Here is an 18041-nt window from a genome sequence, read left to right as displayed (position 1 = left end):
CCAAATATGAGTGAAGAGACCATAGCTTATGTCATATGAAACATAAGGAAGGAAGAAGACTTTCTTACCAATGATACTACAAAATGACTATTGTCATCTTGGTTTTGTTATCATGCAACCACTGTCTACAATCACAAGAAGTTTCCTAATGCCAGATAAGTTTCCAGATGAATAAATTTGAATAGACAGAAGTAATAAAAATAATAAAACATATAAAACATCTTCTTTGAGTTCTACCCAGCTATGACACCTATGAACCATATCAATGACCATATAATGATAATGCATGCATAACTTTCTAGTAATCAACAGACCTCTAATCGTACTTAAGACCCAATCAACAAGTGGAAGATCATGCCTGATACTAGAAGATTAGCTTACTATTCAGTGCTAATGAGGTCATAGTTATTGCTAGAAAATCTGCAACCATTAAACTACTAAAGAAACAAAACCACTAACAAAATATAATCATTTGTCCTTATAGCCACAGATAAGAGCAGTCTTCTCTTCTCTAAAGGAAATGTCTCTTTGCAACAGATAGAGAACACTACACAAAACCAGATACAATCAAAAGGCAGAATCATGGAGCCCAGACCCAGTGGACATACCTACAAAATAATCTTGACTCGAAAGCCCAAGAAAATTTATGAAAAATGGGGTTGAAAGAGTTTAGAAGTCAGAGTATTAGGGCATTTGTTGTTATATGGTGTCTTCTAGTAATAACAGAAGCTATACTCATAGAATCACCAATAGGACCACCCAAGGTGAGCTAAATAGGGATGGCACCAATGAAAATATCAAACTAGACAGAAAAAAACAAGTCCTCAGCCTACACAAATATTAAAATATATTTAATAGAAATTAAGAAAATTGTCTTAGTGACAAAAACTGAGGTTTGAGGCTAACTACATTTCTATATAATTAGAAGACTGGTAGGATGGTCCATCATTTCTGCAGTGTTATGATATATCTCCAGCAGGATATAGTTCAAGAAAATTCTCTGGAAGTCATACAAAGCAGTGAAATGTAAATATAAATTTTTAGAAGAAAGAAGAGCAGATGAGCCATAAGGACATGAATTAACGGGGAATATGATGCCATGCGAGAGAGCAAAAAACAAGAACACAGTGAGTCAAAGGAACAGGCAAAGATAAGTCAAACCCTGCCTGTTCCACTTCCAGCTTCTAATCAAACAGCCAATGTTCTGCATAAGCACAGTCTGGAGGGCCTTAAGGCTGCTTTGTAGAATTCTTTTTCCCAGTCGTTCGCACAAAATTCAACCCTGACATTAGCACCAGTATTTCTTTAAGCACAAAGATCAACAGAAGCAGATGTCTTCAGTAAGCGAAAGAGAACATGATGCACATTAGAAGAGAGTTCTAAGAGAAATGCCAGGAATGAACAGAAAAAAGATAAGCTTTCTGTTTATATAACTATACATTATGTGTTGAAGAACATTCCTTTTGTTATCAGTAAAAAGTAAGCAGGTTTTTTTCATAACTACATAAACCTCGAATAAATTACATAGATCTAGTTTTAAACAGAGAAAATTGGTTTGCAATGATAGTTGTTTGTCCCTCTGTATTTAGAAAGGGTTACATTGGACAAGTGAAGTCTAAATATATAAGGCATAACCTGATGTTTCCATACAATGTTACTACTCATTTGTATGTTTTCAGAGCTGACCATTTGGTATTAGACGACAAATTAGGGGTTTGCCTCTGTGGAAGACTCTTTCTCCTACATTTACTATTCCTTAGTGGGCTGTAGTTCTTTGTCTAGAGTTGAATCTTTGTAACCCTTTTTCATGCATATTGGTATCATTCTTATTCAGGTATTGTTTAGTTGCTTATTTTGGTGATTTTGGGTATAGCTTCTGACATTTTTTTTCAGATTTAATATTACGTCATTAACCCAAAAACTCCAGTTGATGCTGCCTGTGTAACAGTACATGGGTGTAGAACCACTAACTGGAGTGCAGGAAGCCTTTCAGGGACCTCGTCTATGAAGAGACCTGACTATCCCTTTTGTAGCATTTGTCAGTTTCCCAAGGCTTAAAATTACAAAAGTTATTTTATTTCCTTCTTTGCTTTTTTTCTTTTCTTTTCTTTTTCTTTTTCTTTTTATTGGGTGATGATTGATACAAAGACCCTTAACTTGTTAATCCATAAGAATAAAGTTCTGAGTTCTAAAAGCAATATCTTTGTTAACTTTCTTTCCCCAGTGCTCAGGTTCATAATGAAAGAAGGGGCAGAAAGATTTTAAGTAGCCTTGATAGTGGAAATCTACTATGAAACATTTGTTGGACCACTGAATACATGACTACATGTATTTCTTTTATATAAAAGAGAAGAAATGAAACAGTATTGTGTTCTCTCATTCCTTAAGTAAATGGATATGTGCAAAGATACAGTCAGTACATCTATGGAGGCCACCAGATATTATTGAAAGGGTTAGCTCATTTTTATGTTTACCTCAATTATACATAATACATAACTGATGTGAAGAAAAACTACAAAAGCCTTTGTTCTATGAATATTATTATAGCAGTCATGAAATTTTTAGACTTCCTTTGTTATCTCTTATAACCCATGGTTGGATGTGAACAGCTATGGGAAGTATGGTGGTCTGTATAAAAATGGTCTCTATAGGACCATAGTGAGTGGCACTATTAAGAGGTGTTGCCTTGTTAGAATATGTATCACTTTGTTGAAGGAAGTGGACTTTGATGCTCAAGTCAAGTCAATTGTGACACTTCCTGCTCTGTGCCAGTATGTACGATGAACTCTCAACTACCATGTCTACTTATAACCTGCCATATATCCCACCACAATGACAATGGAATAAATCTCCAAACTCTACACCAGTCCCAATAATATGCTTTTATTTATAAGAGCTGCTATGGTCATGGCATCTCTTCACAGCAATAAAACCCTAACTAAGACAGTTAATATATATATGTGTGTGTGTGTGTGTATGTGTGTGTGTGTTTATATTTTTATGTGTGTGTATGTGTGTATAATTCCATTTGTAGGGTCAGAAATATAGGATTTGTTTGCTCAAAAGTTGCTTTCATCAATTATTTGAATACTTCCTCTGAAATTAACATATTTCTCTTTTATATAAATATGGAATTTACAGTGTTTTCTTTTTATACAACTGCATACTCCATTTGACACATACCTCTAAAAGACATCTTTTATACTATAATTTTACTTTGCCCCTAGTTTTGACCACAATAAGTAAAGTCTCAAGATAATTAACTAAAACTCCAAACACCATAACTATTTTAAAGGGTCACATTCAATTTGTATTTATCCATGGATAGGTAATAATTATTAGTATTAGGAATTCAGATCTATGGAGAAAATTTTATCATTAAATTGTATATTTTCAAATGAAGAATACTTGTTTATTCAATATGAATTTATTATAACAAGCCATATGATAAACATTTTCTTTGAAACAAGTTTTTCCATGATATAGTTTACATCTAATGTTCCACTGAAATTTTACTAACCTTGTCCTAAAGTTCGTAGGGTGAGGATGTCCATCATATAAGGATAAATAGTCGTATTCCTCTTCTAGCGCAAATGACTGAAAAACAATTTGTATTCTATTTCGTTCTTCTGCTATTATTACCCATGTACAGTTTGCACCATTTGGATATCCATATGGAAAACCAGGGCTTTCTATGGTGCCATTAAGTCCTTTTAAAGTTCCACCACATGTATAAATAAAACCTGCAAAAAAGATAAATAAATTGTCATTGTTATAGAATACAAAACAAAAATCAGTGACTTTTTTTTTTTGAAAATTCTTGGTTTTCTATAACAGCCATTGACAAATTTTCAATGACATTTTAAGATTTATGTAGGTTGCATGAATATGGATGTAACATATTTATGGACCATTTGATACGTAATGTGAATAACAAATAGTAGGATTATAATTTATCAGATTAAATTTAATAAGACAAAAGAAGTTGATAAAATCATCCACTGTGTTGTTTTTTTTTTGCCATTGTGACCTAACAAATAAAATTCCCAAACATGTCAGTCTCTTTCACATTATTTTCAATCTAATTCTGGGAAGAAATAAACAATATTGAAAATTAATTATACAAAGCACAATGGGTCTGAAAAGTTTAAATCCATCTTTTTTACATAGCACACTTTGAATATATGTACTAAGTTATACCTATACTGTGTTTTGAGAGAACTTGCTTATCTAACTACAAGAGAAGGATTTGTGAAGTAAATTCTATACAACAGTTTTAATTTTATAAAAGTGGTTTATTTTAAGATGATCCTAAATTAACTAGGGTGTTAAACTTATATAATAAAATAAACCTAAGTATTTGGTATTGATGTTATTACTTTTTTATACTAATTTTGTGGGAGGTCCAAGTCCATGAGTGCTCAGATACAATTTGACAAGGTACTGTATTATTAGCAAACTAGTTTGTTCGAATATACTGATAGAGATATTTTTATGAGCAGAACCATGAACAGAAATTAAGAGGTCACAATTGGAGAATGGGGAAGACAGAGGCTAAGTTCAAAAATTTAGTGCTGTGGGATAATGGTCTTATACCCTGTATAGATTTGTCACTTGTATTGGTTTAATAAAATACTGATTGGGCCAGTAGCCAGGAAAGAAGTGTAGGCAAAGCCACCAGACTAGGAGAATTCTGGGAAGAGGAAAGGCTCAATCTGAAGTCAGCAACCACACATAGAGGAAACAAGATGAGAATGCCTCACTGAGTAAGGTTCCAAGCCATGTGGCTAAACATAGATAAGAAATATGGGTTAATTTAAGTTCATAATAAGTCTGAACTATTAGGTCAACCAGTATATAATTAATATAAGCCTCTGTGTTTTGTTGGGACTGAACGGCTGTAGAATTGGGCAAGACAGAAACCTGCTTGTAATCCATACTGTTCCTCAAATCACAGCAACAGTTTGTAGTTGCTGAGTGAATCAGATCACCCCACAATAGCCACTTGCACTAGATTAGCTGCCTGTAATGGGTCTACTCCTAAGAAGGTGTCTCATGGATAAATTCAAAACTCTTTTTGATTCTTACTTAGTTTAGAAGTCTGTACGTAGCACTATTATTATATAGCACAAATATAAATCTGTACTTAGTGCTAATGCTGCAAAATAAATGATAAAATTATTGTTATAGTTTGCTTTTTTAAAAGCTTACCAAGAATTTAGATCTGATAGAGGCTTAAAAAGTCAATACTTGCCTATATTCATATATTTTTGCTCAATCATCAAAAGTCAAACAGGGTATTTTAAGATTTTCAAAAGCAAACAAATAAATAAATAAATATTAAAAGGTCTCTTTCAAATTGCTTCCTGCACAGCAATTACTTTGAAGCCTAAGGTTAATTAGCTATCAGCCATTTCTATTAGTTTTCTGCCTGAACAGCATCCAATTTGAAGTTCATAACAAAATGCAAGCATGAATCCCTTCAGCAACAATCTGATCTATGGGCTGTATTATATATTCTCAAGCTACATGACCCTGAAGATTTCAGACAAAGGGCATATGTTTTAAAATAACATACTCATTTTGTCTGCTCATTTGTTAAGATGCTTTTGATTCATACATTGCAAACTTTTTTATTTAGGCAATTAAAAGATGCACCTGTTTTTAGTGTTCTTCCTTTTCTATATTCTTCATTTTTAATTTTTATTTTGTTAGAATAAGCATGCATTATACATAAAATTATTTTTAAAGTTAAATATTTTGAATGAAAGTAATTTAAAATCACAAATAGAATTTCAAGAATTAAAAATGAAAACTACCCATTAGTGGCATCGGGTTTTACCCTGCTATTAACTGTTTCCTTTTCTATATATTTTCTAGGCATATGAACAACTTTGAATTTTTATATGCATTTGATATATTTTACAAGATACATTTTAAAAATAAGTACCCATTTTGTGTTATTTAATTCATGTATTTCTTAAGGCCATTCCTGCAAAATCAATATTCTCTTGAAAGTCCCTGTGTCTATTGTTTCTTATCTTACCGGAGAATATATATACTTATTTTCTACTCAACACAACAAATCACAAAGATGAAATTCAAGCTTTTTGGTCTCTTTCTCATATCATAACTCTCCAATATAACAAGAGATGCGATTGGAAGAAAGGTTTTTAGGTACACAGAGCATTGAAATTACTATATAACACTGTAATACTTTTTAAGGCATAAACCTCATCTGCTCTTATCTGAAATATTCCTATAATCATAAGGAGTTTCCTAACCAAAAGTGCCATAGCTCATAACTCAAAATCTTTATTTTAATCTCAGCTGATTAAAACTGTGAATATGGAACACAGGATCAGAAGTTTGTCCATCAGGAGTAGTCTCATAAGAAAACAGAGACACACATGGAAAACTATTCTGGCAATATTTCCCACTACTATCATACATTCTTCATGTCACAAATGGCACAGAGAATATGTATTTAATTATTTGAGATCTGCAGCTAATTTATAAACGTGAATGAGAACTCTAAAGTAAGAAAGTGTATGTTTGCTTTTCTAAAGCACTGCAGCTTGCCTTCTGAGTCAGTGTACTAAAAATTTAAATATATCAATTGTTACACTTCACCTTTTGTGAACAAAAGTTTTATGAACATCCTTCTTTGACATATTTACCTAGGTGTGTTGTTAAAATATCACAGGTAATAAATCCTTTTGGCTTACATATCCTACTTTTTAAAAAGTACATCTTATTTGTCTATGCTTTTCCATATTATGTTGAAACATTTCTGGAAAATATTTCAGTTAACATTATTTATAAGTATTTTTTTCTTATTATTCACACCATGATACACCATCCAAAAACATAGCTTATTCTATACCAATTTTACTGAATTGCCTTAAATATTAAACAAACAGTAAATGGAAATCTTCCACTCAAATCACCCATTCTTTATGATTATTTTGGGTAATTTCATACTGTTTCACCTTCACAAATATTTAAGAATTTACACACACACACATACAGACACACAGAGAGAGAGAAACACACACTCACACACTTCTCTTTCTTTTGTTATCTTGCTTTAGGTTTTTGAGCCAGGGTCGTACTATATGTCTAAGAATGAACTGTCATTCACCTTGAATGTTATCTTGGTTTAAGCTTAAATTCTGCAACCCCTAAACATTGTAATTGTAGTTGTTCAATTATTTATAAAGTATGTGTATTATCTGAAAAGCATACCACTATAAATCATGTTGATAGGATCTCTGAATTGCCAATTTATAGAAATTATCAGAGTTATTATGTGCCTTTACTCTACACAATTATATTAGTAATTTTTCTCTGGCTCTGGTTCTGATTTCAGACCTATCTTGCTGGTGAACATAGAAAAATCACCAACAAAATGCTAACAAATAGACTCTCTCATCAAATAAGAGAATATAGACTCTACGAAATGGTCTCTATGCTGAAACCACAAGCATCTTTAATCATAACATAGATATCAACAAGAATAATACATCATATTAATGGTAATTTCATATTCTGTTAGTAGTACTGCTGGAGATTAAAATACATATCTTACTTATTACACTAAATGTATTACATTGAAAATGAATACTTATGACTTCCTGCACAAGGCAACACCATTCACATTATAAATATAACAATATATCCTGATACTTAAACTATCATTTGTACATATTTATTTATATATGATTATACCCTTAATTGCCTATATACTAAATTATATATACATGGAAAACACTGTAAATGCTTCAATCATTGAAAGTCCATTTGTATTTACCTTCATCTTTATCCTTTTTTTCATTTGGTCTGTCATACTAGATTGATTTTTCTTGCACCTAAAATTATTTCTCAGTATTTGTTTTAACTAGTCAAAAATAAATTTGTTAGATTAATTTGGTAAAACCAAAAACAAAACAACCAACCCAAAAGAACACTCCTCTCTAGTATCCAGCCCCCTCATTTTGTTGGAAGTTTTCACCAGCACAAGCTGCTGCTCACAGTCCTCAGTGCCAGCTGTTCTCCACTGAAGAATGTTCAGTCTTGTAAAGCAACTCCACTAAAAACCTTCAGCCAACCTTATTTCAAGGTATAAAGAACCTTAGATAAATAAATTATAATCATGACCTGAAATACTCTTTCAAACAAAAAACAATTCTCAGAGAAATCAAAAGTTCATGCACGATACAATCATTCAAGTGGCCTTCTCCCTCCCTTGTCTAGTAGGTTTGTAGCTTATTAGAATATTCTAGTTTATACTTGATTTTTTATCCTTCTTCTTCACACCACTTTGTGTGGACCAATTAACCATTCCTTTGTTTCACAGTGCAGTAAAATACACACCGCTTTTCCACATTTATTGGCTCTTTGTTTAACATCTGTGTGTAGATTTGTCTGTTAAGCCTGGGGAGACCTAAAATATTCACTCTCTTCCATAATAAGGCATACATAAGCTATAGAAAAACCAAAACATATTTAGTTGTATTTGAAAAATCTAACAGACACAAAGCAATATTTTTGCAAAACTTGCCAGTTTATATAAACAATAGTGGGAAGCTGTTCAGACTCCTGACTCCTTTGTCAAAGCATTACCAGATCCAGTAAGCACTGCACTGTAACGCCTAAGGGTAGGAACTACGTTTTTATTGCTTTCTTACTTCAAATCCTCATTCTATTATGCATCTTAAATGTATAGATTATTCCTATAAATGAATAGCATGGATGATAATTATTTTATAAAGTATCAAAAGAAGGAGTAGAGAATGTTAATCAGTATATTCCATAAAAGGTAAGATCAGGAAAAAATTAAAATAAAATTATAATAAAGATACCTTTTAAGTTGTTCTGGTCAGTTGTAAAAGAATCTTTGAAACACAGCTATAGTTTTTTTTAGTTTTGAAGCTCTGTAGTCAATGAGATATCATGTTGCAAAAAATCTATGTGTTGAAGCATTGGATTTTGAGAAATTATGGGTTTCCTGAAACATAATCACAGATTGCACATTCTATCATTCATAATATATGTATTGAGTAGGTTTAATCAGAGAGAATTTTTGATTTTTGTATAATTAGTCAATATAATGATTGTGAATCATATTTTTCTGTCATGAATACCTTAATCTCTTGAGTTTTAGCCACTAAAATGGAGTGAGTGACAAGTAATTATAACCTGTAAAATTTAGATGCCCTAAACTTAAAATACTTGATATAATTTCAACAGTTTTGAGCAATTTCAAATCTTCATGACATTGGATTCTTTTAATAATACAAGTGTGTGGGCTGGAGTGATGGCTCATAGGTTAAGAGCATTGTCTGCTCTTCCAGAGATCCTGAGTTCAATTCCCAGTAACCACATGGTGGCTCACAACTATCTATAATGAGATCTGGTGCCCTCTTCTGGCCTGCAGGCATACATGCAGACAGAACACTGTATACATAATAAATAAATAAATCTAAAAAAAAAAGAATACAAGTGTGTGTGTGTGTGTGTGTGTCCGTACTGTAACAACTAGTGAAAAAACAGAACTTTTTAATTAAAACATTCCTCTTCTCTTTAGATGAAATATTTGCTCGCATATACCTCCTCATCATAATTTAATGTCATAATTTAAGTATTGGAAGTACATAAAGCTAAATAAGTCCCTAGCAGATAGGGAGTTCTGTGGGGCAGTCAGCCTTTCTGAGTCATTCAGAATGGCTACACTTCTATTGGACAATTCTTGTGTGGACTGGCCATGACTCCTGCCAAACTTATAGAACACTAGAAAAGGTATCTGCAATTTAATGTTCTAAAATCATAACAGTTTTGACTGTCTGACTTTGCGTCTTTCTTTTACTTTCTAACTTATCCCAGCTACATAATATTTACAACATCTATAAAATGTCAGAATTTAAGTTTCTAAGTGATATTGACCAATTTTGAGTGCATATAATATAAGACCTTGAAGCAATGAACTGTATTTGCATATCACATTCAAAATTCCTGAATGGTTATACAAATTGGAAATGGTATACCATTTTAAGTTGGAAAGTATCTATATGATGGGTATTGTTTTTCCAAGCTAACTATTTCTGTGTCTTTTCCATTATATCCTGCTGTCCTGAGATGCTGGCCCATGAAGATATCTTTCAGGTATGGCTTTCTGGCATGTTAAGCCTCCATGTAAGCTTTGTCATTGTAAGACAGAACCGTAGACTTAAAAAGCAAGAAGAAATCAAATATTCAGAAGACAGAAATCTGTAGCATGATTAATAAAAATCTAGAGACAGAATTTGAAGTCAGAAAAGCAAAACAGCCAGCCACCTCAGTCTGAAATGGCAATTCTGCCTCCAGGAATCTCAGAATGAGACTGTGTATGAGTGATGTCCCATACCGTTTTATATTCCTCTCTTGGGATGGGATTAAAGGCATGCACAACTACTACCCAGTTTCTATGGCAAACTAGTAGGCCAGTGAAATTAAACGTGTGTGTCACCACTGCCTGGTCTGTAAAGCTGACCAGTGGGGCTGTTTTACTCTCTGATCTTCAGACAAATTTTATTAAAATACAAATGAAATATCACTACAGAGATGACTATTCTTAAATGTGACGATGAATATTATTCATAATTTTTGATGTGTAAACTTATTGTAAAATTCTATAACTTATCAGAAATCCTGACAAAGCAAGCCAATCTCCTAGTAAAGCAGACATCTCCATATCATGATTAAACCACCGACCTCATCTCTGAACACTTTGGTTATTAGAGGATAATATATTGTTTCGTGTTTATTTGTCCTTGATTAAAGAAGACAAAGGCCTTGCTTTGAAATTCTGTTCTGTTCATTGAAGCATTTACAAATAATGATTCATTTAATTTTCTCAAATTCCCTGTGAGTTATATCCTCTAATCTCAATTTTCAGTTGAAGCAACAGACACGGGAAGAAAGAATAATTAGAAGTAATGGAGTTGATAGGTACCAACGAATAAAGCAAGGATTTGAACAGACACATATGCTCCTGTATTTAATTTTACACAGCTGCAGTTTTTCATATACTAAGATCTCCCTCCAGCAGTCTTTACTGTTGTTACAGATTCCTTCCCCATTCTCTTCATTACTCAGCCATAGAATATATAGCTTTGGAAAATAATTCTGCAGAGGTAGTTCAAATGTCAGTTAAAAGCTGATGTACCAACAAGCACCTTTGTAACTTTTCTTTCTTTTTATTTATTTATTATGTTTATTTTTCATTTTCAAAACAGATTCTCACTATGTAGCTCTGGCTGTTTTGAAACTTACTTTGTATACTAGACTGGACTAGACTAGACTATAACATAGAGAAAGATCTGATTGCTTCTGTCTTCTCAGCTTTCAAGTGCTGGAACTGATTTTGTGTGCCTGTATTTGAAGCTGCCTCTTTAAATTTTACTTCATATTTAAAGACAGATTTTTATCTCTTATTATAATATAACTTGCTAGCAATTTTCATAAGTAATGAAGTTAAAAAATATGAATATACTGTATTATGTGATAAGGTATGGTAGTGTTGATAGGAAAGTCAGTTTATTCTGAGACTTCTATATTTTCACCTTGCCTGTTGTATAAAAAAAAGCTTATCTATTTTCACTCACTCTACACACTTTTCAATATTGTGTGTGTGTGTATTGGTATGTATGTGTTTATGTGTGTATGTTTCTGTCTGTATAGATAGAGTCCAACCTCTGCTCTCTTCCTCAATCATTCTCCGATTACATTTTGAGACAGTGTCTCCATGAATCTGGATCTTGTGGATTTAGTTAATATGAACGGCCAAAGGCATTCAGAGATCCTCCTGCCTCTGCCTGCGCAGGACTGGGGATGCACATCTGCCATACCTTCATTTGGAGGCCGTGGATTGGATTTAAGTACTTGTGTACTGAATACTTTACCAGCTGAGCCTTTTCCCAGCTTCCTTACACCCCATTTTAAATCAAATATTAAAGTTAAAAAGAGTCTCTGAGGAATAAATTAGAAAATCACGTCATTGCACCAAAATTTAAAAAAAAAATGATTAGACTAATAGGGAAATTCATAGTAATGTTCTGATGTTCAAATTTGTTATTTTGTGGCATATAAACAAATATTCTTACCTAGATTCCTTATAGGCAGCTTACAACTGTGGGGTAGAAGAAGAAAAACTTCTAGGATTTCGTAGTCCCAGGCACTTATGTTCCTTTCCCTTGTTTCTAAATGACAAAATGCACTACAGGAAATGGGCTTCATCTCAGGTGCTATACTTGGACTCTTCCTACTTCAGTCACCCTTTTCCTGACTCTTTCAAAAACCTAAGGAGGTAAGCTGTTGACCATGTTTTATTTTGAAAACTTTCTTACAAAAATGAATAAATAAATCTTTGAAAGGAAGCACTGGTATGGAAAAAGCAAAGAAAAAATATTTCTACAACAATAAAGAAGTTAAAAGCCTTTTCGTGGCTGCACTCAAACTTATCTCCATTTTGACACTTATTTTTTCTTACTATAGCAGCCATAATGTGATTGTTCCCCTTGTATTCTTGCTCTGTACGTCTCAGCCTACTGCTAATAATATCTGCTGCGGTTATTATCTCCTTCCACACCTCCCTGGCTCTTGCCTTGTGCCTGAGGTTACTATTTACTTGAGAAGAAAACAGTGAATTGAAGTATTTGTAAGGTGGAAAATCCAAGTTATGTGGTTCTGGAAAGTGGAGGTTAGCATCCCCTGGCACATTGGAAAACAAGTCACAAAGACTTCTGAATTGCCTTGCATGCTTTCTTTCTTACAGGGATTGGAAAGCCAGAGGGTGAATGACAGCAATGATGACATTATCATTTGGGGGACACAATTCTGGAGGCTCTGTTATGCAGGGAAATAGAGGAGGGGGAAGATAACTTGTCATTGAATGGGTTTTCACACCACTGACGGTGTAATTCAGCTTCACTGTAGTGACAGTCCAGCTTGAACCTGCTGACAGATGGCTGCTGGCAAAAAGATATGGTTGAAACTCACTGTCAAGATATAAGCTTTCATGTTAACTGAACAACACATTTAAAAGAGCAGTTCAAAAGATGATGCAAATAAGGAGAAATGATATTTAGCTCTCACATCGTATGAAGCGTATCTAAATGCTTCTAGTAGGCTACGTGCTGGCAGAAGCAAGATAGCATAACATCCTAGGGGTATGTCCTTTTTAAAAAGGGGTTCAGCTAGTATTCTGTTGGGGGTTTGTATGACTAAGGATTCTCAGAGAAAAGGCCAAAGGTTGTCAAATAAGTGGAAGTGAGAGACACAGTCACCTCTGGCACTTAAACAGAATTCAGAACAAATGGAGTAATTTTCATAGGCCATGACCCAGATATGCACTTTGCAAACTCTGGATAATTCCATTGGTGTCTTGGATTATTTTCATAAGTGTGAAGGTGATTAGTAAACAGTACCCATGAGAATTTTCCCCTAAATAGTTTAATATGCAACATAGAATGTTAAGGTATTCTACTCTTGTTAGCCTCATTTAATAGAAATTAGAATGCAAGCCAGGGAATTTATATAATATCTTCATCTATGATAGATTCATATAAGGGAAGTATGGTCATGTACAAAATAGAGACACTAACTTAAGATCCCTCAGGGAAACATCTACAGCAGCATATTGGAAAAGAACACATTCTGATGACAAACTATTTCTTTACCAGAATGTAAAGCTTTGGGAACAAGTAATAAAAATAGAAATATATTAATTATTTAGAAATAATGAAGAAATCTAGAGATTAAGAAAGTGCAGTTAGAGCATTGCAAGAAAGGGCATCCACATACAGATCGCTATTGTTTTCATTTCAAAATGTTTATTTTGAATACACAAAACATTTTATTAATTAGAGAGATTTAGCAATAGACTGCTCTCAAGTTTCATTTGTTGTTTGTGTTTTTTTTTCTTTGTTGGTTTTATTTTCTCAGAACTTAGATACACTAAGATCCATCTGCCCATCTTCTTCAGTTTTAGCCTTCCATGTATCATTCACAGTTTTCCATGGCTTCATTAATGAAATTGCATTTATCCTTAAAACACCATTAGACAATATTCAATGATATGATACTCACTTAATGCATTTAAGTGTTTCTCAGTTAAGACCAAACAATCTTGGTCCAGGATGGAGGTAATGATTTGATAGAATTTATTGAGTCTGTTTTCCATTTTTCTGTAAGTGGAGAGTCACAAAATTCAGTGCTTCCATGTCTCATGATGTTTATGAAAAGGTTTACAGAAGCACCAGCGACACCCACACATCCCAATTGACAATGCTCTTTATATACCCCATTCTCTGTGTCCCACAACTGAAATCTCTGCCGAGATAGCTTCAAAATTTGATGATCCTTCTTCTTTCGTTATTTTTAAAACTGCTCCAACTGCAGGTTCGTAACATAAACCAGAACAAGTGCTGAATAAATAGTATCCTAGTCATTCCATTTAAAGCTTGAGTTTGTAAAGTATTATACTATTAACTGATTATTTTTTCCATGTTGGATGCATATAGAATGAAGGTATTACCACAAATAAAACACTAGCTCATGAAATTTTATCATCAATGTTAGAAGTAAAGTGGATACAATAAATGGCAAAGATGCTGAATAATATTTAGAGGGACATAATTCATGCTGTAGCTATGACTTGATAATAACCATTTGAAAGATAAAAAAAGAATTTCTAATAACTTGATACACTTAAATATTTATTCTAATAAATAGACTATTTTCAAGTATGTACATGATTTCACATGGAATTAAGTTCATACTTTCCTTGACAGCAGCTAGTCATTAGACAATATAGAAAATCTTGAGTCATACTTAATCTTAAAATGGGTTATAGTCCATAATGTATGATATTTTCTTCCAATATTTTATCATATGTCTTTGTACTTGTGGTATTTATGCCAGTGCATAGTGAAATCTATTTATTCTCCTTAAATCTGGGCAATATGTCTGACTCCCTAGAATAAAGCAACAGTAAACATATTGTAAGTCGATTCTTTTGCTTGGCTCATGAGAAGACAAGGAGTTAGAGGCTTCAAGCATAGGATCAAACTCGGCCCTCCTAATGTGGATGACAACTGTGGGGCTGGGCAGTTTGTGAGACCACTGGCCATGGAACCAGTGCTTATCCCTAGTACATTCAGTGGAATTTTAGAGCCTATTCCCTACATAGGGACACCTTGCTCAGTCTAGATACAGTGGGAGGGTATTTGTTCGCCCTCAAAGTGATGTGACAGACTTTGTTGACTCCAATGAGAGGGCTCATCCACTCTGAAGAGTGGAATGGGTGGGATGGGGAAATTGCAGAGAACAGGAGGGGGAGGGGGAAGAGAAACTGGGATCGGTATGTTAAAAAAAAAAGAATGTTTAAAAAAAAATTAAGAAAAGAAGCCTTGGGCACCATGAGAGATGCTTACCTCCTATCAAGAAGCCATAGCCAATCACAACCACTACCCTTACTATGCAAGATGATGTCGAGAAAAAGTGGATTAAATCATTTTTAGTGTTGCAGTCCCAGCTGGGGCCCCAGGATAAAATCAAGCTGTTGATTGATCACAGACAGCATTTAGAGAGACAGTCTACCCAACTGAGCACAATTACAGATAATTCTATTAATTTACATGTCATTGTTTAGGTATTACTTTTGAGATTGTAGTATAATTACATCATTTCTTTTTTTTTTCCTTTCCTTCCTCCAAGCCTTTCCAGACAATATTTTGCTTTGTTCTCTTTCAATTCATGGTATCTTTCATAATTAATTGTTGTTCTGTAAATATATATGTATATATACATTTATGTGCATGTATTTAGAAAAATATAAGACATGCTCGATTGCATAACAATGGGTGTGCTCTTTCCTTGGGAAGACTATTTCTCTTGGTCTCACCATTTCTTAGTTGTCTGTAGTTCCTTGTCTAAGGTTGAGACTTGGAAGGAGTGGCAAAATTGTAATAATTAGAGGACAGGGTTTTGCTGTGTATGAGACTATGTCTCCTGAGGGATTTAAGAAGTTGTACCTGTAGAGTCTCAGAAGCATGATTGCCTAAATATATCATTATTTTAATTTACTAACATTTGGAGATTATTTTCTACAAATTACTTCTTAGGTGAAGCAGAGTAGAAGACAGAAAAAAACTTGAACCTAAAGAATCAACGTGAATATCTGGTCAGAGACTCCAGATTGAAAAATAGAGATATTTCTTAAAAGCAATAGGCAATGGAATTTGCAATTTATGAAAAGTATCCCTATATATTGGAAAGATTTCTGTTTAGAGGGAAAACTGTAGTTGGAATGTAAAATGAATAAAAGATAAATAAACAAAAAACAAATCAAATAATTACTGATCAAACATACTCAGACATCTTAAATTCAATGAGAAATAAAATCTGAACATATCAAGAGTTAAATCAAGTTAATTAAAGTTTTTAACTTCTTTACAACCTTACGATACAGATGAAATTTTCTTTAAATCCTCTGATTTCTCATAATGACACTCATTGTGTATGTATGTTCTTTATTAATTTATGATATCTAATTTGTAGGTTCTGAGAAGGAAGATGACTGACATTTTCTAAATATTTTTGTTAGCATGGGATTAAGTGAATTACTACTATATGAATTTTCTGACCTCTTCTTCCTCGTGCAGAGTTCGTGCCACCTGTGTCTTTCAAGCCCAGACCCTGTCATACCAAGGCTGCACATCTTCAAACACGATGCTCCTCTCCCTCACTGCCTTCCTCTGCCTAGTTTTAAGTTCTATGTATTTTTAAAACAGGGAAATGATTCCCGTTCCATTTGACTTCCATGTCTTCTGTTCTCAATTCTCAACCGTTTGCTCTGCCTTTAAGTTATTCTAGCACGAGGTAAATACATACACACATTGAAATACCCACCATACTCCATTAGTGTGCTTCCTATGTGCTGGAAGGGATTTTTGAGTTCCTCACCTTCCATGCAGCTTAGACAAATAAATACGAGAAAGTGTAGTGTTTCTTGTATGGGTGAATAAGATGGAATGGAAAAATGCATGGTACAGTACAGTATTTAATGATGTTTGAAGTGCTTTGCAAATATTATGATGTTGATTCCTTGTTAATGGGTTGTAAAAATTCTTCTAACAGTGAAACTAAAGCCAAAACAATTAAATGAATATACATGAGAAAGGGGGATAAGATTACTTTTATTAATGATAGAAGCTTTTCTCTGCTTACTAAATAAATGTAGAAATTATTTCATACTGTTAATTGTATACAGTTGAGAGTAATGATATTTATATTTGACCAAGATAGCTTTAGAAATGATTTAAGAAAAGCTGCTAGGGTGAAAAAAATTAAACTTATTGACTAAAATTTGTGACTTTCGTTTAAATAAAGCAACCAAATTTATCATCAAGATAAAAGAAATACGCAGAGGTGATTTTAATTTAAACACCAGACACACAAAGTGTTTTTGTAGGAAGTATCTTCTTTAATTCTTTTTTTTTTTGATTTTACTTTTTTTTAAATTTATTTATTAAAGATTTCTGTCTCTTCCCCGCCACCGCCTCCCATTTCCCTCCCCCTCTCCCAATTAAGTCCCCCCCAGCCCGAAAAGCAATCAGGGTTCCCTGTCCTATGGGAAGTCCAAGGAACCCCCACCACCATCCAGGTCTAGTAAGTTGAGCATCCAAACTGCCTAGGCTCCCACAAAGCCAGTGCGTGCAGTAGGATCAGAAACCCATTGCCATTGTTCTTGAGTTGTCAGTAGTCCTCATTGTCCTCTATGTTCAGAGAGTCTGGTTTTATCCCAGGCTTTTCCAAACCCAGGCCAGCTGGTCTTGGTGAGTTCCCAGTAGAACATCCCCATTGTCTCAGTGTGTGGGTGCACCCCTCGCGGTCCTGAGTTCCATGCTCATGCTCTCTCTCCTTATGCTCCTGATTTGGACCTTGAGATTTCAGACCTGTGCTCCAATTTGGGTCTCTGTCTCCTTTCATCGCTTGCTGAA

The 18041-nt window shown here is 33.8% G+C and overlaps 1 protein-coding gene across 1 annotated transcript in view; it reads right to left on the bottom strand.

The window, feature by feature from the left end:
- Csmd3 (CUB and Sushi multiple domains 3) overlaps positions 1 to 18041 on the bottom strand; it is a 944903-nt gene that overhangs the window by 845332 nt on the left and 81530 nt on the right. The window contains exon 2 of the mRNA XM_075961035.1: positions 3521 to 3743. Coding sequence (XP_075817150.1) covers positions 3521 to 3743 — 223 coding nt within the window. The remainder of the gene's footprint in view (positions 1 to 3520; positions 3744 to 18041) is intronic.

The sequence above is a fragment of the Microtus pennsylvanicus genome, chromosome 2 (assembly GCF_037038515.1).
Source record: "Microtus pennsylvanicus isolate mMicPen1 chromosome 2, mMicPen1.hap1, whole genome shotgun sequence".
In the NCBI taxonomy this organism is placed as follows: Eukaryota; Metazoa; Chordata; class Mammalia; order Rodentia; family Cricetidae; genus Microtus; species Microtus pennsylvanicus.
Note: the sequence above shows the minus strand (reverse complement) of the source record. Positions and strands in the feature narration are given on the sequence as shown.